The sequence below is a fragment of the Oncorhynchus nerka genome, linkage group LG9b (genome assembly GCF_034236695.1).
Source record: "Oncorhynchus nerka isolate Pitt River linkage group LG9b, Oner_Uvic_2.0, whole genome shotgun sequence".
In the NCBI taxonomy this organism is placed as follows: Eukaryota; Metazoa; Chordata; class Actinopteri; order Salmoniformes; family Salmonidae; genus Oncorhynchus; species Oncorhynchus nerka.
In genome coordinates this window covers 23,211,132-23,236,427 of record NC_088424.1, presented here as the reverse complement: position 1 = coordinate 23,236,427, position 25,296 = coordinate 23,211,132, and the positions used below count along the sequence as shown (strand labels likewise).

Here is a 25,296-nt window from a genome sequence, read left to right as displayed (position 1 = left end):
AACCTGCTCCAGAGTGCTAAGGATCTCAGACTGGGGTGATGGTTCACCTTCCAACAGGAGAACAACCCTAAGCACACAGCCAAGACAGTGCATGAGTGGCTTCGGGTCAAGTCTTTGAATGTCCTTGAGTGGCCCTGGCAGAGTCTGTACTTGAACCCGATCTAATATCGCTTTACAGACCTGAAAATAGCTGTGAACTCCCCATCCAAGCTGACAGACCTTGAGAGGATATGCAGAGAAGAATGGAAGAAACTCCCCAAATACAGGTGTGCCAAGTTTGTAGTGTTATACCCAAGAAGACCTCAGGCTGTAATCGCTGCCAAAGGCACTTCAACAAAATACTGTAAGTTGCTCTGGATAAGAGTGTCTGCTAGATGATTCCAATGTAAATAATCACTGCCAAAGGCACTTCAACAAAATACTGAGTAAAGGGTCTGAATACTTATGTAAATGTAATATTTCAGTATTTCCCAAAAACATTTCCAGCTTTGTCATTATGGGGTATTGTGTGTAGATTGATGAGGGGGGAAAATGATTTAATCAATTTCTAAATAAGGCTGTAACATAACCAAATGTGAAAAAAGTCAAGGGGTCTGAATACTTTCTGAATGCACTGTATACGTTCACTTTAACCGCAAGCAATTCAAAATGTTTGGCTTTGGTAATTGAGAGAATTCCAGAGGTGTTAAACTTGGATTTCACATATATTGCAACCCCTTCTCCTTTACTCATCCGATCCGTTCTAAAAACTGTGTACATATCAATAGAAATCAAGTTATTTGACAACAGATTTCTTTAGCCAAGTTTCTGATAAAACCATTATGTCCGCATTTGTCGTATTGGCCCATGTTCTAATCATGTCTATTTTTGGAAATAGACTTCAGACATTTACATGCAAAAGGCCAAAACCTCCTCTGTTTTTTAAATCATAGGGAGTCGGTAGAGATTGCATGGTATCTACCAGCCCAGAGTTTCATCTCACATTACCAGAGATCAACAATAAAAGCATAACTATACATCTCAAGAATAGTTGTTATGTACAGCATCCACCTTCACATCAAAAGTGTTTACTTCTGTAGACAGGATCAGGGTCATTAAAACTCAAATCTGAAAGATCAGACATACAAACGGACAGACTGATTGGCTGCCATCTTGCATTACGAAGTCTTACTGTGGTTTGCCATGAGAACTTTGCTTTGATGTATGCTCTCACTACTGTAAGTTGCTCTGGATAAGAGTGTCTGCTAGATGATTCCATTGTAAATAAAAGATGTAAGAATTGGTGGTAGAGAACGAGCAGACTGTTTGGGGTGGAGAGGTGTTGTAACAGGGCTCCCTTGGGGGTTCCCTTGCAAAAGAGACCATGGTCTCAATGGTGATAAAATAGCTATGTTGTTTAAACAGGAGAGTGTTCTGCTGCCATGCTGCATAACCTCCTCCGGTTTAATAAGCCATTGGTTACAGTTATATCTTTAACTGCTCTAACACTCTGAACTCAACCTTGCTCTTCTTGTCCTCACTTTATAGTGCTGCTCTTAGCACACAATATCCACACACACACCAGCTCTGCACTTTGCTACAATTATAGTAGCTTATATATGCATATTTTCTTAATTTCCACCAACCTAATTATATGAGAGAGGGTTAATATTGATGATCTCATCATGGGAATGTAACCTGAGATTCGATTATCTGTCAATAACCAGCACATCGAGATAACAGCAGTGTGATTAACTGAGTCTACAGATGGTGACCTGCAGCTGCAGCACTTGTTAATCACACCAACAATTACGCTCTCTTTTAAAGTTATTATCCAGACAGATTGGATTGATTGTGTAGTAGTAAATCATTATGAGAAACTCTTTTGAGCTAAAGTTCAACTAGCTCTTTAGAGATAGACTGAAATATAACCTGTCGTAACACACGAGTAGTGTGTATCAAGATCATAGAATAAAGAATTGTAGGTGCAACAGATCGCTGATGAAAGTAGGTTGCTCTTATTGTAACGGCCCTGGGTTTATAAACGCGGATATCGACTATGCCGCTTGAACATGCTTTTGGGACACAATCGATAGCGCGCTGGACTTCTGGCTAGAAGGTTCGAGGCCTGCTTCCTGCCCGTTTCATTGCATTGGTGTCAGAAGTGATCGGACCTTGCATCCACGAACGTGCGTGTGCTTGACCGGTGAACGCGTTCCTATAAAATATGTCGAGTCGCAAGCTAGCGCGACGACGCGCTCTTTGAAAAGTAGGGAGTAGTGTAACGACCCTGGGTTTATAAACGCTGATATCGACTGTCGCTTGAGCATGCTTTTGGGGCACAGTCGATAGCGCGCTGGACTTCGGTCTAGAAGGTCCGAGGCTTGCTCCCTGCCCGTTTCATTACATTTGTAGTGTCTTAACACTTAGTACTTATTTATGTAATAAGAAAGACTCGGAATACAAGCAATTGAACTGGAGCTTCACATTTACTCAAACTAGTTAGTACCAGAATAACATAGAACAATACTGCGCATGACCAAGGGTGCTCCATCCTTAAAGGGGACATCAGTAATTAACATAACATAACATTCCTTCTCTTATACAATCAGAGTTACTTTTACCAAACCACAACTGAAACATTTCCCAGAACTTCTTGTAGTTATTTTGCATCTTTTAATTTGAACTTGAACAGTTCGTTTTTGTTTGTTTGTTTATAAGTCTAGTCTGTCTGGTGGACGGTGCCTTCGTTCTGGGTAGCGCCTCGGATTGTCTGGAGGCTCCTGAACATCCTCAGTGTGTGCTTGTTCCATTATAGCGTCTGCTATAGCAGCACCTTCATCAACACGTTCCCTTCTTTCAGCCTGGGGTCTCTCTACTGCCCCACCGTCCTCTACAGTTCCCTGTGTGTCACTCTCAGGAGCTCTCTGTGCCTGTTCTCTCTCTCTTGTTGTGCTGTTTTCCGTGGAATGCATTTGGTTAATGTGACGCCGCCACATTATGTCTGGGCTCACTTGAACCTGGTAAGTTCTGGGTCCCGTTTGTGTGTGTACGGTCCCTCTTGTCCATTTCCTCCTCTTCTGTAGTCTCGCACCATCACTTCCTGTCCTGTTTGGAGATGGCGCTCCCGGCCACCGGAGAGCATCTTGGCTTGTTTGTTCAGCACTTCATTACGCCTGTTTGGCTTCATGATGTCCAGCTGTGTGCGGAGAGGCCTCCCGAACATCAGTGCGGCTGGGCTTTCATTTGTCGTGGCATGTGGGGTGTTTCGGTAGGAGGCCAGGAACTTGGCCAGTTTTGTTTGCAAAGTCCCTTCGTCTCGTTTTGCTGCACGGAGTCCTTGCTTTAGGGTTTGCACAAAGCGTTCTGCCAGCCCATTGGTGGCAGGGTGGTACGGAGCTGAGGTTGAGTGTTTGATTCCATTTACTGACATGAATCTTGTAAACTCGTCACTTACAAAAGCTTGCGCGTTGTCACTTACCAGCTGCAGTGGCAAACCGAAGCGTGCAAACGTTGTTCTGAGACACTCTATCGTCTGAGCTGAGGTGGAGGAGTCAGTGCAAAACACCTCTGGCCATTTGGAATGGGCATCAACTATAACCAGAAACATGTGCTTTTCAAAGGGACCAGCGTAGTCCACATGAATTCTCTGCCATGGCTCTGCGGGCCATTCCCATGGGTGGACTGGGACAGGAGCAGGCATGTGAAGGGTTTCCAAACATCCACTACAGTTCTTTGCCATATTTTCTATCTGTTGGTCCAGACCTGGCCACCAGAAGTGGCTCCTTGCGAGCAGCTTCATTTTGACAATTCCAACATGACCTTCATGTAGTTGCTGCAAGACTAGATGTTGGCATTTCTGGGGTATCATGACTCTCATTCCCCACATCAAACATCCTTGGTACGTTGTAATTTCGTTTCTCCGCTGGAAATACGGAGTCAGCTCCTTTCTGCCAGTAGCTGGCCATCCTGACATGGTGTAGGTGTACACTTTTGACAAGGTCACATCTTTCCTTGTCTCCTGTTTGATAACTGTGCTTGTGACTGGTAGGGCCTCAAGCTGAGCGGTATGGAACATGTCCACTGCATCCACCCTCCTTTGTCTTTCTCTTGTACACGGCAGTCTGGATAATCCATCTGCATTTGTGTGGAGGGATGACGGCTTAAACTCAATGTCATACATATGACTGGCAAGGAACAGGGCATATCGCTGTAACCTGGCTGCTGTCATTGCCGGAATGCCTTTCTTTGGACTGAAAATGGAAAGCAACGGCTGGTGATCTGTAACCAGTGTGAAACGCTTGCCATATAGGTATGCGTGGAATTTCTTGACGCCCCACACTAGTGCCAGTGCTTCTTTGTCGATTTGTGAGTAGTTTTTCTCTGCATCATTCAATGTTCGTGACGCGAATGCAACTGGCCTCTCTGACCCATCTTTCAGTGTGTGTGAAAGGATAGCCCCTAAGCCTTAAGGGGACGCATCACAAGCCAACTTCACTGGCATTTCAGGGTCGTAATGCATCAGGACCTGTTCAGATGTTATGAGCCGTTTTGCCTCCAGAAATGCATTGTCACACTGCTCTGTCCACCGCCATGTCCTATTATTTTCCAGGAGCTGATTTAGAGGCTGGAGTACTGCTGAAAGGTTTGGGAGGAATCTTCTGTAGTAATTGATCAGTCCCGTGAAAGATCTCACTTCTGTGATATTTTGTGGTCGTGGTGCCTGTACCACTGCCTCGATTTTGTCCTGTGTTTTGTGCAATCCATTGCAGTCAATCTCATATCCACAGAAGACAATCTTGTCTTTGAAGAACTCACACTTCTTTAAGTTTGCCTGTAGACCATACTCTTTCAGTCTTTTCAGGACCTCTTCCAGGTTAGCCAGGTGCTCTTTGTCGGTGCGTCCTGTTATGATCATGTCATCCAGGATACACTGGGTTCCTGGGATTCCTTGCAAAATCTGGTCAATAGTTCGTTGCCAAATGGCTGGGGCTGATGCAATGCCAAAAACCAGGCGGTTATACCTGTATAGACCTTTGTGTGTGTTTATTGTCAGGTACTGTTTGGAACTCTCTTCAACCGGTAGCTGCAGGTAAGCCTGTTTCAGATCGATTTTACTGAAGTGTTTCCCACCAGCTAGTGCAGCAAAGATGTCATCCAGACGTGGTAGGGGTATTGGTCCACATGCAACATTGGATTCACAGTTACCTTGAAGTCCCCACACATTCTAACAGACCCGTCTTTCTTCACAATAGGAACTATGGGTGTGGCCCATTCGCTTCTGTCCACTTTCGTCAGGATCCCTGTATCCTGCAAGCGATCGATTTCCGCTTCCACCTTTGGTCTCAGGGAGTATGGAACAGATCTGGCTTTGCAGAATTTTGGGGTTGCATCATCTCTTAGTACAAGTTTTGCTGTGAAGCCTTTTACTGTTCCCATCTGATCACTGAAAACTGTGTTGTATTTCTTCCGCAAGTGTTCCAGTGTTTGGTCTGTGCCTTTCTCTTTGGACTGGAACGTGTGGAGCATTTTCAAGTCACACCAATTCAGCTTTATTTTTGAAAGCCATTCCCTGCCAAATAATGGGGGCCAGTTCCAGGCACCACATACAGCTGTAACTGCTGTGTTTGCCCCCATAATGCACTCTGACTTGCAACGCCCCCATTGGGCTCAATCTCTCTCCTGAGTATGTCTTCAGCAACACATTTGTGTTCTTCAGCTTGATAGCCTTAAAATGCTCATTGTAGACAGTAGTGGAAATTATAGACACTGCAGATCCTGTGTCCAGCTCCATTTTGAGGGGTTTGCCTTCGATATCTGGTGTCACCCATATTATGCTACTGCTGGGAGAAGTCACTGTGTTTAACTCCATTGTACCAATTAATCGTTCATCTGAATCACTGCCACTGTTCTCTGCTAGTGCATTCACAGACCCTTTAATTTTCTCAGTTTTCCTGTTGTGACTGAATTTTGCTTTGCATGCTCTTTGAATGTGCCCCCTTCTACTGCATTTGTGACAAATTTCGTCTTTGAAACGGTAATCCTCTGCTCTGTGACCATCTCTGTCACACCTGTTGCATTTTTCGGCCACACGGGGGCGCTGTCGACTGCGTGAAAACTTGTGCAGGGAAATTTGTGACAGGTCAGTACTTCTTTTACTTTGCAACTCAAATGCATCTTTACGATTTCCATAGCCACAGCAATTTCAACAGCCTTTGCAAACGTGAGCTCTGATTCTGTGAGCAAACGTTTTTGAATGTGTTCATGTTTCAGTCCACAAACAAATCTATCCCTTAATGTGTCATTTAGGTTCTCTCCCAACTGGCAATGTTCCGACAGTTTCTTCAACACTGCTACATATGTACTAACCCCCTCCCCCTCATTCTGATCTCTCTTGTGGAAACGAAAACGTTCCGCGATGAGGAGTGGTTTAGGTGATAGGTGATTTTGCAATATCTCCACAATCTCTGTGAATGTTTTATTTGAGGGCTTCAGAGGGGCAGTCAGATCTCTTAGCAAACTGTATGTTTTTGGGCCAATTAAACTCAACAACGCTGGTACTCTTTTGTTATCAGCAATGTCGTTTGCAATGAAGTACTGTTCCAGTCGTTCAATGTAAGTTGCCCAGTTTTCTTGCGTGTCATCAAACACATCTATTTTCCCGATGCTAGCCATTCTCTTTACCTCCGGCTCCACGGGTCTTTGATCTGCCGCCTCGTTCTCGTCAGCTCTCCCCTCGTTTTCACTGCTTGCTAGCTGTTGTGCTACAGGGTCAAAATCTTCCTCTCTTCCTACGAACTCCATCTGTATTCATGATGCACACTGCAGGTAATCATCCTCGTCGCCATTGTAGTGTCTTAACACTTAGTACTTATTTATGTAATAAGAAAGACTCGGAATACAAGCAATTGAACTGAAGCTTCACATTTACTCAAACTAGTTAGTACCAGAATAACATAGAACAATACTGCGCATGACCAAGGGTGCTCCATCCTTAAAGGGGACATCAGTAATTAACAGAACATAACAACATTACAGTATGCATTTGTTTGAAGCGAAATGTTAAATTCAAATATTAATATATTAATATATTACCATCATATCTATTCCAATATGACACCAGTGTCGATGAAAATATGAAATAAATGTAGGCCTAGCCTATAGAAAACTGATGGGGTCCTCCTTTTTTAAGAGTCAATCAAAACTCTGTTTTCTCACACAATTGCATAGCCTATAGAACGTCTCATGGGTTCTCATGAAGTGTTTAACTAGATTTTAGATTAAATTTGCTTTGATGTCAGAGTACCAGCTATGAGTGGAACTGTATTTTTTAATGCAGCGTGCGCCACCTCTTTGAAAATAACTTTTATGTGAAAAATTGTTGCATTTAAAGTGGAACTGACAGCATTTTTGCAACATGGAATGTTATTCAAATCTGTTCATACCCTGTTAGCAATGAGGAATCGGCCCAGAAGTGGTGCTCTTCCGGGGAGCCGGAACTGATTGAATCGACCCGGAATTGGGTGTTGGACTCGGCCCGGAATCAGAATGAACGACTGCCCAGAATTGGCCCAAGTACATCGGCCGTTTCAGTCTACCAGAATTCAGCGGCATCTTACCAGAATCCCCCCAGAAGCGGCCTGATGCAAATTTAAATAAATGTATACAAAATTACCAGATTTAGTCATTTAAAATATTACTATTATACATTTTATACATACAAATTATACCCATCCACAAAAAATAATTTTGTCTCGGAGGAAACACCATACACCTGGTGACCGTGTCAGCGTGCATGCGCCTAGCCTGCCACAGGCGTCGCTGCAGCGCGATAGGACAGGGACATTCCGGGCCGGCCAAACCCTCCCCTAACTTGGACGACGCTGGTGCGTCGCCTCATGGGTCTCCCACTGGTCTCAAACCAGCATTTGTAGAAACGCAGTTTGCACTGCGAAGCAGTGTCTTAGATCGCTGCACCACTCGGGAAGTTCCATCTACAAAGTTTTTAATGTTTATCAATGGCCTTGCACAAAGTATCAAAATGCTAAAATACTATACAGGACTCTTTAAGAATTTCATTTAAATGTTAATTGTATTTTTTGATCACAGAAACAATGAGGAAAATATGGAAAAATAAATAGATAATGAAATGTTAATTATATAAAGCAGCCCGTGTAATCATCTGCCGGAGAGTAGCCCCAGTGGGCCTGAGCCCCAAGTAATACATTTGGGCCAGTTTTCTCTCACCGGAATCTGCCCGAGCTCCAAGTAATACATTTGGGCCAGATAACTCACACCAGAATCGGCCCGAGCTCAATCCCCGCATCCAAGCCATAAGAAATACTGCCGAAGGCGGCACAGACTCGGGCCACATGACGTCGGCCGAGTCTGACTCTCAGCCGGAATCGCCACAGATCCACACCCCCAGGATGAATATGGCACTTTAAAAAAATATATATCTGACAAGCAACCACTTAGATATGGTAATTTTCACATTTTCATAAATTCTTAGAATATTTGGGAATGAACTATACTAGGGCATTTGGGAAAGTGGCCTTGCGTTTGGACAATTGATAGACACTGCAGTAAATTAAACCAAAACGAGAGTCTACACAGACCGATGCGCAATAGCCAATCAGAGCTACAGTAGACCTTTTACACAAATCTAACGAAGGAACATTACTAACTTTTTCAGCTAGTTGGCCATCAAAACCGAACTGATAAACGATGGGGAATTGTAGCCTCCTCGTCCTTCTGCAGGTTGCTTGCTGGGCTGGCAGGGTAGCCTAGTGGTTAGAGCATTGGGCTAGTAACCGGAAGGTTGCAAGTTCAAATCCCTGAGCTGACAAGGTACAAATCTGTCATTCTGCCCCTGAACAGGCAGTTATCCCATATGAGCCTTTGGTCATTAATATGGTCAAATCCGGAAACTATCGTTTCGAAAACAAAACGTTTATTATTTCAGTGAAATACGGAACCGTTCGGTATTTTATCTAACGGGTGGCATCCCTAAGTCTAAATATTCTTGTTACATTGCACAACATTCAATGTTATGTCATAATTATGTACAAATCTGGCAAATTAGTTCGCAATAAGCCAGGCTGCCCAAACTGTTGCATATACCCTGACTCTGCATGCAATGAACGCAAGAGAAGTGACATAATTTCACCTGGTTAATATTGCCTGCTAACCTGGATTTCCTTTAGCTAATATGCAGGTTTAAAAATATATTCTTCTGTGTATTGATTTTAAGAAAGGCATTGCTGTTTATGGTTAGGTACAGTCGTCCAACGATTATGCTATTTTCGCAAATGAGCTTTTGTTAAATCATCCCCCAGCGTTGCATCGATTATATGCAACGCAGGACACGCTAGATAAACTAGTAATATCATCAACCATGTGTAGTTATAACTAGTGATTATTATGGATTGATTGTTTTTTATAAGATAAGTTTAATGCTAGCTAGCAACTTACCTTGGCTTCTACTGCATTGGCGTAACAGGCTCCTTGTGGAGTGCAACGAGAGGCAGGTGGTTATAGCGTTGGACTAGTTAACTTTGGATAAGATTGGATCCCCCGAGCTGGGTTAACTAGGCAGTTAACCCTCCGTTCCTAGGCTGTCATTGAAAATAAGAATGTGTTCTTAACCGACTTGCCTAGTTAAATAAAGGTATATAAATAATTTAAAAATCGGCGGCCAAAAATTCTGATTTCCGATTGTTATGAAAACTTGAAATCAGCCCTAATTAATCGGCCATTCCTATTAATTCAGTCGACCTCTAGTACAGAGGCCCATTATCAACAACCATCACTCCTGTGTTCCAGTGGCACATTGTGTTATCTAATCCAGGTTTATAATTTTAAAAAGCTAATTGATCATTAGAATCCCCTTTTTTTGCAATTATGTTGCACAGCTGATTAAAGAAGCAGTAAAACTGGCCTTCTTTAGACTAGTTGAGTATCTGGAGCATCAGCATTTGTTTGGTTTGATTACAGGCTCAAAATGGCCAGATACAAAGAACTTTCTTCTGAAACTCGTCAGTCTATACTTGTTTTGAGAAACGAAGGCTATTCCATGCAAGAAATTACCAAGAAACTGAAGCTCTCGCACAACGCTGTGTACTACTCCCTTCACAGAACAGCGCAAACTGGCCCTAACCAGAATATAAAGACGAGTGGGAGGCCCGGTGCACAACTGAGCAAGTGGATAAGTACATTAGAGTATCTAGTTTGAGAAACAGACGCCTCACAAGTCCTCAACTGGCAGCTTCATTAAATAATACCCGCAAACACCAGTCTCAACGTCAGCAGTGATGAAGGCGACTCTGGGATGCATGCCTTCCTGGAGTCGGGAAGGCCAGTGTCTGTTCTTTTGCCCATCTTAATCTTGTATTTTTATTGGCCAGTCTGACAAATGGCTTTTTCTTTGCAGCTCTGCCTTGAAGGCCAGCATCCTGGAGACGCCTCTTCACTGTTGACGTTGAGACTATACTTTATTATTTTAATAGCAGTACCCTGTAAAGTCCATTATCAAGCAATCAATCACATTAATTTGTAAAGCCCTTTTTACATCAGAAGTTGTCACAAAGTGCTTATACAGAAACCGAGCCTAAAACCCCAGAGAGCAAGCAATGCAGATGTAGAAGCGTGGTGGCTATGAAAAACTCCCTTGAAAGGCTGGAATCTGGGAAGAAATCTAGTGAGGATCCAGGCTCTGAGGAGTGGCCAGTCCTCTTTTGGCTGTGCTGAGTGGAAATTATAAGAGTACATGGTCATTAAGGCCAGATCGTTTTTCAAGATGTTCACACGTTCATAAATGACCAGCAGGGTCAAATAATAACCACAGTGGTTGTAGAGGATGCAACAGGTAAGCACATCAGGAGTAAATGTCAGTTGGCTTTTCATTATACCTCTGAAGAGTATGAATTAGGCTGTTTAAGAAGGTTTGAATCATAAGCAACCTGCCTACATATTGTTGGAAGTACAATAGACCAACATAGCTACTATTGTAGGTCGAAGCTGTGTGCTGGAAAACCTTGGTAGAGCATGGGTGAAGTATGCATTGTAGTGCTCATGTGAATTTCCTTCATTTTTCGGCTTCAGTCCAATGGCTACCTCTCACTTAAAGCTGCAATATGAAAGTTTTTGGGCGTAATATAGATCATTCTCACTGAAAGCAAGTCTAAGAGGCAGTAGATCTGTTTTATGTGCACTATTTCTATGTGTAACCGATGTGAAATGGCTAGCTAGTTAGCGGTGGTGCGCGCTAATAGCGTTTCAATCGGTGACGTCACTCGCTCTGAGACCTTGAAGTATTTGTTCCCCTTGCTCTGCAAGGGCTGCGGCTCTTGTGGAGTGATGGGTAATAATGCTTCAAGGGTGGCTGTTGTCAGTGTGTGCAGAGGGTCCCTGGTTTGAGGCTAGGTAGGGGTGAGGAGATGGACGGAAGCTATACTGTTATATATGCTTCTAATTCTTAAGTTTTGTTTTTGCATCTTTTACTTTTGTTATTATACACCTGCTGAAAATACAATATTGCTGGTTATGGAAAATATATTTCACAGCGGTTTAGATGGTACAATGATTTTCTACACTGTACTTGCTTGTTTTGTCACATAAAATGAAATTAGGTGAACTATTAGAATTTTAGCAACCTGGAAATGGGGGAGCGATTTCTGCGTAGTGCATCTTTGAAACTTAGTTTTTAGTTTTTAATTGCTTCTATTTCTCTCGAGTCATGTCACTGTATATCCTAGTAGTTTTAGAGCTTAAGACTTGTAGACTGAGATGTAGGCCTACAGGCATGCTATAGTTTAAAAAGTAGGGGAAAACTATTGAGGCAAACACAGGAGTGAGATAGGAGGCACTGGTTATTATCATCAATCCTTTCAGACCATCAGAGTGTCTCTGTGAGAGGCCACTCATGCCCAACACACTGACCCTCTTCCCTTTCCTCTCTTCCTCCCCTGCCCTGTGCCGGTGCGGTGCTGTATGTGTTTATTGTTCAATAAAGAACGGGTGATGAATGAGCACTTGCGGGCCGATGTTGAGCCCCTATTAGTTTTGTTTTCTCTGGCAATTCGTCACCCCACTGTAAACGGAGACAGCCTCACAATAGGAACTGTGAAGGAGAAATCAATAGGATGATTTAGCAGCTGCTACTTGGTCAAAGGGCCAGTGAATGACCATTTAGTCTAGTGATCACAGTGGCGGCTGAGCTCTGAGGCAGCTAGCGTTGGGCCGGACCTTCACTGGGACACTCACATTAATCATGTGATGGGGGACAGCAGATCCCGATACTCCACTCAAGCTCCCATTTCCAGTGACTCCATAGTTATTATGATTGTTGTTTGTGTGCTCCAGATCAGAGATAATCTCCAATCGATCCCAGTGTGGTTATCTGAGTCCATGTGACGGCCCTGGCTTAGCGACTACGTCAACATATCGCCCCATGAAAAGGATAAAGGCTGGCTGGCAGAAGCAGCACTCTGTGCCAGACTCTGCTCTGATGAGAGGGCAGCAGTTGATTTCTCAGTGGGGAGCCATTTTACCACCTGGAATAGTCATCCACTCATGTAGAATTAGAAATATAGCCTGTATAGAATTAAGCACCCCTGGCTGTAACCTGGCAGAATCAGGTCTCCATGAACAGCAGTGAGTTGCAATTCATTGTGATGTGTTAATAAATCTTCTTAGGGATAGACCCTTTTTTTTGTCAAGTGTCACCTAAAATGACATACCAAATCTAACTGCCTGTAGCTCAGGCCCTGAAGCAAGGATATTCATATTATTGGTACCATTTGAAAGGAAACACTTTGAAGTTTGTGGAAATGTGAATTGAATGTTGGAGAATACAACACAATAGATCTGGTAGAAGAAAATACAAAGACAAAAATTGTTTTCTTACCACAATCCTTGAAATGCAAGAGAAAGGTCCCAGTTCTAGCCAACACTCTGGTTGTAATTCCGATGGTGTACAAAAGATGGCAGCCGTGTATGTGCAAAGTTTCAGACGGATAACTTGAAGTATGAGCGAACTACATGACATTTAGTGTGAAGTCACCCAGGTACATGTGTGCAAATCGTGAAGGCGACATTTGCGTTCGTATGACATTTTTCAGAATATAGGCAAATCTGTATACTTGGACTTTGATTTAGCTTTTCCAGTATTAGTAGCCATATTATAAGTTCAACAACTTCATAACTCTGAATATTCTTATAATTCTTGTCCAAAAGGAAAAGGCATGCTGTCGTACTAGGTTAGTAGCTACATTTTACGACATATACATGGATTCCGGATACTCCCGTAAAGCCCGGCTCATTGGCTATCTAACTAGCTTTGTTTGACCCCGATTGGTGCTTATTTGACAAAGTTAGAGTCGTTCAAGTGAAGAATGCCCGCGTCATTGATCTTTGACCAAATATGGTGTCCTATAGGATATACTACACCCCTAATGATATAGTGAAGTCTGGTTACGTTCTAGGATCTCTGAGGAATACATATGAACGTGATTTGACCGGTTGAAACAACGTTTAGGGTTAGATTTTCACAGATTCCTTTCTTTGCAAATTGAACGAGTGGAAATACAAAATCGATTGTGCATGCTATATGGACCTTTTTAGGATATGAAAAAGGATTTTATCTAACAAAACGACACTTCATGTTATCTCTGGGACTTTTTGGATGAGAAATCAGTGCAAGATTTCAGAATGTAAGTACACATTTCACCTTCAGAGGTGAATTTATCAAACCTATAGCGGTTAGGAGCTCTCCTCAAACAATAGTTTGGCATTTTTTTTGAAGTAATAGCTACTGTAAATTGGACAGTGCAGTTATATTAACAAAAATGTAAGCTTTCAGCCGATATAAGACACTTATATGTACCGACATTTGTTGTTTCTCTAAAATCTGCGATCATGACACAAGGTGTTGCATGATTTACAACTGTCCCCTTGACGGGACGCCGATTCCTAAGAAGCTTTAGCTAGGTGGTGCTTTCATGGCTACATTGTTAATATTTGTCACCCACCTAGTGCTTCGGGGGAGGGGTGGGTGGCGGTTCTGAAGGGGCAGGGGGAGAGGGGTGCACTGGTGGCTCTGAAAGCTTGTTCTCTCCAGACCACGTGTCCCTTGTCTCTCTGGAAGGTGTGTTGTGCACACCCCTCACCTCCACCTGGAGGGAGAACCTGTTCAGGCTTAGTGCTGGCTGGCTGGGCTGCTCTGACAGATGACCCCATGTTGACCAGAGGAAGGGAGGAAGGGATCCCTTTAGTCATCCCCACTCCCATTGTGCTCTGCTCTACAGTACTGTAGCCTAGTCACACCACACACAGAGACAGACAGACAAATGGATGAAAATGTTCCAGTCATCAGGTAGTGCTCAGGTCTGGGGCATTAGGATGCTACGGCAGATGAAAATGAAGGTTTGCTGCTTTTCTATTCTGACCATGATCTGTTTCTTTCTCTCTTTCAGTTCAGCAGATGAGAAGTTTCGCTGGAATAACCAAGGTACGTTGTACTAAATCCTGCACCAATGCATCTTGTTCTATATTATGTGACAGAGCATGCGGAACCCTCCATTGAATTGTGTACATATTGTAATGATAGGTGCATCTTGGGGGTGGAGTGGTGTGGACCATGCCTTGCTCCTACGTCTGGACAGCTGTCATAATTTGTCAGACAGAACAGCAACAGAGCTGTCTGTCCAGTGTGAAATATGCACATCTAGTTGAGACTAGATTGATGAGCTTCGAGCAAAGTATGAACCACAGACCGCAACCTTGTCTTCTAAAGTATCAAACACAGGTAGTTTAGGATTTGATTGAAGCAGTGCTAAAAGATTTATGACTGCAAGTCATGTTCAGGTTTCTGATTCCCCTTAGTCATCTACTCTATGAAAGTTCCACTGATTTGTATTACCCTTAAGTCATTTAGCAAATGCTCTTATCCAGAGCGACGCATACATTTTCGCTTTGATCCCCCATGGGAATCGAACCAACAACCCTGGCATTGCAAGTTCCATGCTCTACCAACTGAGCCACACAGGACCGATGGATGAGTTTAGAAATGTTTGGGATGAGTTTAGGGAGGTTGCACAAACATAATTATCCTTGAGTTAAAACGCTAGTAATCATCCTTATACGGTAGAGGACTAAGTGTCTACTGCTAGTAGCTTCATCCTCCATGCCTGCCACTGTAGAAGAGAGATTAATGCTGATCTTAACCCTCTTGTGTAAGGCTTTATCCCTTGGCACTGTTTGCCAAACTGAAGACAGAGGACAAGTATGTCCGTTTCTGTAGGCACGGACAGACAGATAGACAAGGAGACGGTACAGCATGGCAGAGACACGTTTCAGTAAACAGTGAAGCTACATAGCTTTTGGCTTATCTAACATGGTCACTACCACTTTGCCATCAGTGTGCCTGTAGTAAACCTCAGCTGCTTGTAAACATTTTACTATTTGTGAGGTAACGGGACAATAATCCTGCTTCTCCATTCATTGCTGTGTCTCCACAGATGGACAGAAGGACATTGAGGAGGAACTGACGACTGGCTTGGAGCTGGTGGACTCCTGCATTAGGTCACTCCAGGAATCTGGGATCCTTGACTCCCAGGAATTCTCCACGGGTGACAGTATGGGCGCTCCTTACGTTATACAGTGCAGATACATTTTTTTATATATTAAAACGTACCATCTACTTGCAGTGAAGCCGATTTACATTACGTTCAGTGATCTAACAGACTCCCATCCAGAGCGACCCACAGAAGCAACTAGGGTCAACACCCTGCTCAAGGGCACGTCGACAGATCTCACACAATTTTAGATATACATTGAATGTCACCTTTTTCAAAAGTTGAAACGTGAATCAAAATGTTGATTTCCAAGCTGAAAGACATTGTATCCTTACCATACCAAGTATGTGTACACCTGCTTGTCGAACATCCCCTTCCAAAATCATGGGCATTAATATGTAGTTGGTCCCCCCCTTTGCTGTTAGAACAGCCTCCATTCTTCTGGGAATGCTTTCCACTAGATGTTGGAATATCGCTGAATATTAGTGAGGTCGGGCACTGATGTTGAGCGATTAGGACTGTCCCCAAAAGTTAGAAGCACAGAATGGTCTATAATGTAATTGTATCCTGTATCGTTAAGATTTCCCTACACTGGAACTAAGGGGCCTAGCCGGAACCATGAAAAACAGCCCCAGACTAATATTCCTCATCCACCAAACTTTACAGCTGGCACTATGCATTGGGGCAGGTAACCTTCTCCTGTCATCCGACAAACCCAGATTCGTCGGTCGGCCTGCCCAGATGGTGAAGTGTGATTCATCACTCCAGAGAACATTTTTCCACTGCTCAAAAGTCCAGTGGCGGCGAGCTTTACACCACTCCAGCTGACGCTTGGCATTGCACATGGTGATCTTAGGCTGTGTGCGGCTGCTCGGCCATGGAGACCCATTTCATGATGATCCACCAACAGTTATTGTGCTGATGTTGGTTCCATGGACAGTTTGGAACTCGGTAGTGAATGTCCCGTTCTGTGAGCTTGTGTGGCCTACCACTTTGCGGCTGAGCCGTTGTTGCTCCTAGACGTTTCCACTTCACAATAACAGCACTTACAGTTGACCGGGGCAGCTCTAGCAGGGCAGAAATTTGACAAACTGACTTGTTGAAAAGGTGGCATCCTATGACGGTGCCATGTTGAAAGTCACTGAGCTCTTCAGTAAAGCCATTCTACTGCCAATATTTGTCTATGGATCTTGCATAGCTGTGTGCTCGATTTTATATACCTGTCAGCAACGGGTGTGACTGAAATAGCTAAATCCACTAATTTGAAGGGGTGTCCAAATAGTTTTGTGTATATATAGTGTATTTTACGATTCATGAATTCACAAATATCATGTCGTCCCAAATGAAACAGGCAGGAAGATATTGTTCAAGCCAACACAAATAGCATAAGTTCACTGCAACACTTTTAATGCTTATCAATAGTCTAAATGTCAAGAAGAATGTCAAGAATGATCTATACAAAATCAACCAGATACAGAAATGCTCGGTGATAGGATCTTTCTCTTTTAGCACTGAGTGATGTCAGTGACTTTGAACGTTTCAATCAGGAACTAGATACCGCAGGTGTTCAAGTCTCTTATCACGTTTGCGTTCTGCATTCAAAACAGTTGTTTCCCCTTTTCTTCTGATCCCAAATGCCCTCACTTCATTTGATCCAAGCAATGATCTTCATCTTTTTACTATGACCTACTAAGAGAGTATTAGCTGTCAGGAGAGATTCAGCGTATGTCAAGGGTTTGATATGGAAATGATGTCAGCTTCCTTTGAGCACAGCAGAGTACACATGTGTACGAGGAATATGGTTTCAAATCAGCCACTATAAAGCAATCACATTCATATTCAATGTGCTGAAAAGAGCAGAGAGGTTTTTGGGGCTAGAAAGAAAGAACATATGCAGATAGTATATGCTGTCTGTGTGTGTGTGTGTGTGTGTCTGTATTTCTATGTGTGTACGTACATGCGTGTGTGTCATAGACTGTGTTTGCACGTGCACTGCACTCTACATTCCCTCTCTATCAGTTACGCTAAAAATAGCGTCTTGATGAAAAATGGAAATGTGTTATAGACTAGATGAATTAAAGGAGCCACACCCTGCATATTTAAAGCACCCTGAGCGACCACCTTGCCAGGGATATTCCCCTGGACTGCTGGACTACTTTACTTTACCACACGCACGCGCACGCACACGGACTCTTCTAAGAAGGACCCTGTAGTATTCACTTAAATTCCAGAAATCCTCAACCAAAAACTCGATACCATTGACATGATTATGTATTTATGAAATACTCAACTACTTAAATGCTCCAGTGCACATATGTAACAGTATGAAGTTGTTGCAGAAACATTTCTGTGGTCATTTTCATATAGCCGCTCATAGATAAATGTCACAAGATAAATAATATAGAGTCACTTACGACAGCATTTTCAGTGCTAGTTACAATCATAATTTTCATAGTGAGCTAGCTCACTTTTCCTGAATGAAAATGATGGGGGGGTTGGTGAGAGATGAGATGCTTGTGTGTGTGACAAAGGCAGTCATCGGGCCAGTTACTCCACGCTAATGTGAAAATGAGTTGGGTGTTGCCAGAACAACATGGATGTGAGAGTAAACACAGAGGAAGGTGTGAAGGCAGTCAATGCAGGAAGCCTCACTGACCTGAGAGCGGTGTAGAGCACTAAAACAGGTCACACAGAAACAGGTTCACAGCATTTTATTTAATGACACGCACAGTACTCACAGCTATGTTGCTGAAGATTGTGTGCTATTATACTGTAGTGTGGAGTAAATTGTATTTATTTTTGTGTGCAGTAATTCTATTTTTGATTTACAACACTGTGGCTTATATACAGTATATAATACAATATACTGCATAATATTGCTTGGATAATGTAATGAAAATGTAGGCCTATGGAAATAAAATGCTGATGTTAGTGTTACTATTTGAATTGAATGCTAACTGTGCTGTTATTTACAGGAGTTCTGGCAAAGCACAAAAATGCAGGTCAGCGTTAGTTTTTCTGCATGCTATTGAAATTACCCGTATGAGAGTAGTGAGGCCCAAACAACTCTGTAGTCTGATTACCTTTATTGTCGGCCTCATTCTGCACCACTTGTGCTCAGTGACTCCCAATTCCTCCTGATCCATTATACATGCTTTCCCTCTCTGGGTCTGAAAGAGGGAGAGAGACAGAGGGAGGGAGACAGAGGGAGGGAGAGAGACAGAGGGAGGGAGAGAGACAGAGGGAGGGAGACAGAGGGAGGGAGAGAGAGAGAGGCAGATAGAGGTTGGTAGATAGAAAGGTAGTTACGTACAGAGAGACTGGGAAAGAGAGACTGGGAGAGATGCTGAAAGAGAGGCAGAGAGAGGGAGAGTGTGATGGACGCAGAGAGGCAGAGGAGAAAGAGAGTATGGGGGATACAGACACAGAGGGTAAGAGATTGTCTCAATATTTCAGCTCCACTCTCCTTCCAAAACAGGACAAGGCCTGCTATCCCAGAGTGCACTTAAGCTCAACAATCAGGATGGAACACTCCCTTACCCAGCCGGTTACCACAGCAACCAGACACTAGAGGCCCCACCCCGCGGGGGTCAGGTGGGAGGGGCAATCCACAGTTACAACCAGGTGGGTGAGGTTAATGTGTGTCCCAAATGGCACCATGTTCCCTATATACAGTAGTGCACTAGTTTTAGAGCCCTGGTCAAAAGTAATGGACTATATAAGGAATAGAGTGCCATTTGGAACAGGCTCTTAGATTGCCACGGTCAAAGATAATTTAGCCTTTTCGCTGTATAGTCTGGATTTCAAGATGGCATGTGATCTAGGTAGAAGATTAAATTAGTTTAGTTTATTACTCACATGCACAGGGTCGCACTCGCAGATGTATTTGCAGGGTACAGTGAAATTCTTAAGCTCCGAGCTCCAACAGTGCAGGTCAAAAAGAGATGTAAATGAAACAATAATAAAAAATAAAATAATAATAATAATAATAATAAATACATACAGTTAGCTCCAAAAGTATTGGGACAGTGACACATTTTTTGCAGTTTTGACTCTATACTCCAGCAACTCCTATACTGTCAGCTTTAATTTGAGGGTATTTTCATCCGTATCAGGTGAACCGTTTAGGAATTACAGCACCTTTTGTACATAGTCCCCCATCAAGCTTGTGACTACAAACTTGTTGGATGCATTTGCTGGTTGTTCTGGTTGTTTTTCTGATTATTTTGTGCCCAGTAGAAATGAATGGTAAATAATGTATTGTCATTTTTATTGTAAATAAGAATATCATATGTTTCCAAACACTTTGAGGATGCTACCATGATTACGGATAATCCTCAATGAATCATGAATAATGGTAAGTGAGAAGGTTACAAAAATTGCTAACCTCCCATGTTATTATAATGGTGAGAGGTTAGCATGTCTTGGGGGTATGGTATTTGTGTGTCTGTAACTTTCTCACTCATCATTATTCACAATTCATTCAGGGCTATCCATAATCATGGAAGCATCCACATTAATGTAGACGTGTTAGAAACATATTATATTCTTATTGACATTAAAAGTGTCAAGTTACGCAGTACTTTTGGTCCCCTAAAATGTGGGAACTATGTACAAAAGTGATGTAATTTCTAAATGATATGGATGAAAATACCCTACAACTAAATTTGACAGTCTGCACTTTAACCTCATAGTCATTGTATCATTTCAAATCCAAAGTACTGGAGTGTAGAGCCTTAACAGCAACAAATGTGTCATTGCCCCAATACCTTTAGAGCTCACTATATTTACAGCTGTAACAATGATACATGTCCTTTTGGGGCTGGGAACAGAGTAAATGTCAGTTGAAACAATAATAAGGTTCTTCCTGTGTTTCTCCAGGTGACATCTAGCCGTGCAGCCCAGCTGGCTGCCAGTGTAGACTCCTCCCAGTCCCAGTGCAGAGATAGAGAGTTGTTTGCCCAGAGCCATGGCAGCGCCTTCCACATGCCTGACGCCCCACCCACTCCTTCCATGTACTACTCTTGCTCCACCCTGCCCGCCCAACGCGTGAGCTCCCCCCACTCCATACAGGCCGTGGGCTCGCCCACCAAGCTCCAGCGCCTTGGCTCAGCCTCCGACATGCCCAGCTACGCCACCCTGCAGAGGGTCTCCTCGCCCAAGCAGTCCCCCAGCCGGCTGGCAAAGTCCTATAGCACCAGCTCCCCCATAAACATGGTGGTGGGGTCTGCCGGGCTGTCCTCCACGTCTCCACTGCACATGGCCTCTTCAGGCAATGCCTCGGGTTCGTCCCCTCTCCATCAGTTCAGCTCCACTGTGGGTAACTACGCCACCCTGTCCCCCAGCAAGCGCATGCAGCACTCCTCTGACCAGTACAAGATCTCCCACGAGCTCTACGCCAACGCCACCCTCGGGAGGCCTGGCAGCATGGCAGGTGGGTTTACATGTTCAGACAGAGAGATAATATCTTTATATATATTATGTCTAAAATTGTGTTTTCGATGAGTTCAGCTGTCTATATATTGATAAATAAATATTCTCTCAAATTGTTTTAAATGCTGTAGTTAATAGGCTTGATAATACTAGATGTCGTTATTAACCATGTTTGGAATCAATTAACAATGTTTCCTGTGTTTGTGTTGTGGTGGTCAGGGTCCAGAGGCTCTTACAGCAGCCAACACAGTCACCTGGGCTCAGAGCTGCGACCTCTCCAATCTCCTGAGCACCACATTGACCCCATCTACGAGGACAGGGTCTACCAGAAGCCCTCTCTCAGGAATCTCAATCAGAACCAGGGTGAGTCAGCTGGTCCGGAGCCCTTGCCCCACAGCACTGGGCATCCCCTTATATTATACTATAACTTTGTGGCTTTGTCACTTCTTAGCCAACCAAGTGTTATTGTTTCACAGTAGGTTATCATTCAATGAGAGGTTCAAGAGGAAAAAGCGTTTTTAGATAGCTGCTAATCTTTTATTGGCTCTTTGAGGTTCTGAGTCAGCACTGGATTCATCCTTGATAGGAGAAATTACTCAATGCAACAAAAAATTGTATAATGTCAGAATTAGATGGGAATCAAGCAAACACAACAAGCCAAAAAGGTAAGGAAGCAGGAATTTCAACAGTCAATGCCCCACATTTAGCTTATCATTCAGGTAGAACTCAGAAGATGGGCCTTTAAACTGTGGTTTTCTTGCAAATAACACTAATGATTTTTTTTTTTTAACGTAATTTTTATCGCTCCATCAGATTGTTTAGCTTATCTACATTTTTTCAGGTCAGGTATGCAAATCCGATTAGTATCTTGATGGCAATTTGTTTTGTAGTCACAGATCATTAGATATTAGACAGAAATTAATCTCAATTAATCTCACAGGATTTATGCTCAAGCATTGAAAACTGAGTATGAGGCACCCACCATGGTCAAATTCACTCCACAGTATTTAGCCTAATGCTTTCTTTAATGAGCATGTGAGTTCGGAAAAACTGAAAGTATGCACCTTAGAAATTGTTTTCACATATAAATATGTCAGAGGCTTCCCAAAAATAACGCGGTAGAAGGTCATTCTTGCCGATCCCATCAGGTAGTCTGATTTTGGTTTATGTCCATGTAAACAAGATTATTAGGGAAATCGTTGTTCTGGCAAAGCATGTAAACGTTTAAATCAAACTATTATACTAATCTAGCTATTCACAGGTGCCGGACCTGTTTGTATTGGGCCTGTTCCTTCCAGACCTGTTCCTTCTGGTATCGGCTCGTAACACCAACCACACTACACGGATAAAGGCTCAACATTTCTGACAGTGCCAGAACTTTTTCAAAGCCTACGACCGCACAAAGTGGTACTTAATCCACAGACCTAGACCCTGTCACACTGAACGAGCCAAGATGTCCAACAATCGTTTATGACCTAAGACTTTGCCCACAATGTGGACATTTTGTCTGAGGTGGTAAAGTCGTAGCATAAGAAGGCTAAAATTGTACAGTTTGTGTGGGCCTTTAGGCAACCCCCAGGGCAACATTTCACATCTGGTGGTTCAATGTTGTTTTTTGCCTCTTTGGTTGTCCAAAAATGTTGCATCAACATCAAATATATAATGAAATCACACATTGCAATGGGACACCTTTTTGTAGGCCTATTCACATTTCAGACAGTGCCACAATGTTGTTTCTGTGATAATATTTATTTCAGTCAACCAACATTCATTGATCTGATATACACAGTGTGCTGTGGCGGTCAGTGCTGTTTAAGATGAGGGAGGACGAGAATTTGTTTTATGAGCATGGCTTTATATATTACAGCATATTGGATGACTGTCATTCATATTCCATTCACCCAGCTCAAAGTAACATTGACAGGTTTAAGTCTACTACATGATACTCGATTTTCCCTGCTACAACCTAGGCTATGAATTCAAGTTTACAACATAGGTGCACAGGTCAAGACACATTTGAGCAATCAAGGTGACAGACATTGACACATTCAATAGTGCTTTCCACAATCTTGCCTGCATCTAGCTGATCTAGGGTTTAATTATTAGTCCAGCAGTTGCAAACAAGAGTTTCTATTGGACAAATTCAGGTATGTTTTAGTTACGTTTGCTTCCTTTTAAGAAAGTTTTAAGAAACAGAATCGGTGGAATGAATACACCCCTGATCACACTCAAACACAGTTCACTTTCGTAACAGCCGGGGCGGCAGGGTAGTCTAGTGGTTAGAGCGTTGGACTAGTAACCAGAAGGTTGCAAGCTCAAACCCCCGAGCTGATAAGGTACAAATCTGTCATTCTGCCCCTGGACAGGCAGTTAACCCACTGTTCCTAGGCCGTCATTGAAAATAAGAATTTGTTCTTAACTGACTTGCCTAGTTAAATAAAGGTAAAAAAAAAATATATATATATAAACAGCATGATCTCCCTTTGATTGTTGGATAATTCCTTTTCGCATCTACGCAGTCTTCTCCTCTCACCTTTTTCCTTTGCTTTTGGACATCAGTGCACAACACATCAGCTGTCTGTGGCCAGGCGAAAAAACCTTTCCAAGCCAAACCTTCATATCATAATCACTAACTACACACCGCCTACATTTGTCAACATATTAGCTAACGCCAAGTCAACATAGCTACTAGAACTAAAGCGTTAGTAAATCCGCTCTGATACAATCATGCATTACAGTGTACAGTCATCAAGCAGTTTAGCACTTACACCGGCAGGCCCCCGTGGCAATAAATTCTTAGAACCATAAGCTTACCAGCTAGCTAACATAGCATCCCTCTCTGTTTGAGCCGGGTGTTTGAGTAGGCTAAACTAGCTAGCTGCATTTGTTAGCTAAGTAAGTGAAAGCAACAAAAAAAAAGAAATACTCTCTTTCTCACTCTCTTGCTTCTCCTTCATAATTTAAGAAATTCATTTGTTTAAAGCTGTTCAACTATTGTCTTTCTCTCACTTTTAGTCAACTACTCACCACATTTTATGCACTGCTGTGCTTGCTATCTGTAGCTTATGCTTTCAGTACTAGATTAACTCTCTGATCCTTTCATTGGGTGGACATCATGTCGGTTCATGCTGCAAGAGCTCTGATAGGTTGGAGAACGTCCTCAGGAAGTTGTCATAATTACTGTGTAAGTCTATGGAAGGGGGTGAGAACCACGAGCCTCCTAGGTTTTGTATTGAAGTCAATGTATCCAGAGGAGGACGGAAACTAGCTGTCCTCCAATTACACCATGGTGCTACCCTACAGAGTGCCGTTGAGGCTACTGTAGACCTTCATTGCAAAACAGTGTGTTTTAATCAATTATTTTGTGACGGGAATATACACCACATGATCAAAAGTGTGTGGTCATTCCAAAATATGTAGTTGGTCCCTCCTTTGCTGCTATAACAGCCTCCACTCTTCTGGGAAAGCTTTCCACTAGATGTTAGAACATTGCTGGGGTGACAAGCATTAGTGAGGTCGGGCACTGATGTTGGACGATTAGGCTTGGCTCACAGTCAGCGTTTCAATTCATCCCAATGGGATCTTCCACACCAATCTCGACAAACCATTTCTGTATGGACCTTGCTTTGTGCATGGGGGCATTGTCATGCTGAAACAGGAAAGGGCCTTCCCCAAAGTGAATCGTCTAGAATGTCATTGTATGCTGTAGTGCTGCTCGGCCATGGAAACCCATATCATGAAGCTCCCGATGAACAGTTATTGTGCTGACTTTTCTTCCAGAGGCAGTTTGGAACTCAGTAGTGAGTGCTGCAACCGAGGACAGACAATTTTGTGTTGCACACCACTTCATGGCTGAGCCGTTGTTGTTCCGAGATGTTTCCACTCCACAATAACAGCACTTACAGTTGACCGGTGCAGCTCTAGCAGGGCAGAAATTTGACGCATTGACTTGTTGGAAAGGTGACATCCTATGATGGTGCCGCGTTGAAAGTTACTGAGCTCTTAAGCTTTGAGACAATTGAGACATGGATTGTGTATGTGTGTGATTTTGAGGAGGAATGGGCAAGACAAAATATGTAAGTGCCTTTGAACGGGGTATGGTTTATGGTATAATGGGCCAGGTGCACATGTTTGAGTGTGTCAAGAACTGCAAAACTGTTTGTTTTTTCACACTTAACAGTTTTTCGTGTGTATCAAGAATAGTCCACCACCCAAAGGACATCCAGCCAACTTGACACAACTGTGGGAAGCATTGAATTCAACATTTGCCCGCATCCCTGTGGAACGCTTTCGTCACCTTGTAGTCCAT

The 25,296-nt window shown here is 43.0% G+C and overlaps 1 protein-coding gene across 4 annotated transcripts in view; it reads left to right on the top strand.

Annotated features, from left to right (window-relative positions):
* The window catches only part of LOC115114460 (catenin delta-2-like), a 155,983-nt gene that overhangs the window by 62,080 nt on the left and 68,607 nt on the right, over positions 1 to 25,296 (top strand). For all 4 annotated transcript variants that reach the window (XM_065013443.1, XM_065013445.1, XM_065013444.1 and 1 more), the window contains exons 4-8: positions 14,454 to 14,488; positions 15,498 to 15,614; positions 19,033 to 19,178; positions 20,436 to 20,988; positions 21,207 to 21,350. In XM_065013443.1, coding sequence (XP_064869515.1) covers positions 14,454 to 14,488; positions 15,498 to 15,614; positions 19,033 to 19,178; positions 20,436 to 20,988; positions 21,207 to 21,350 — 995 coding nt within the window. The remainder of the gene's footprint in view (positions 1 to 14,453; positions 14,489 to 15,497; positions 15,615 to 19,032; positions 19,179 to 20,435; positions 20,989 to 21,206; positions 21,351 to 25,296) is intronic.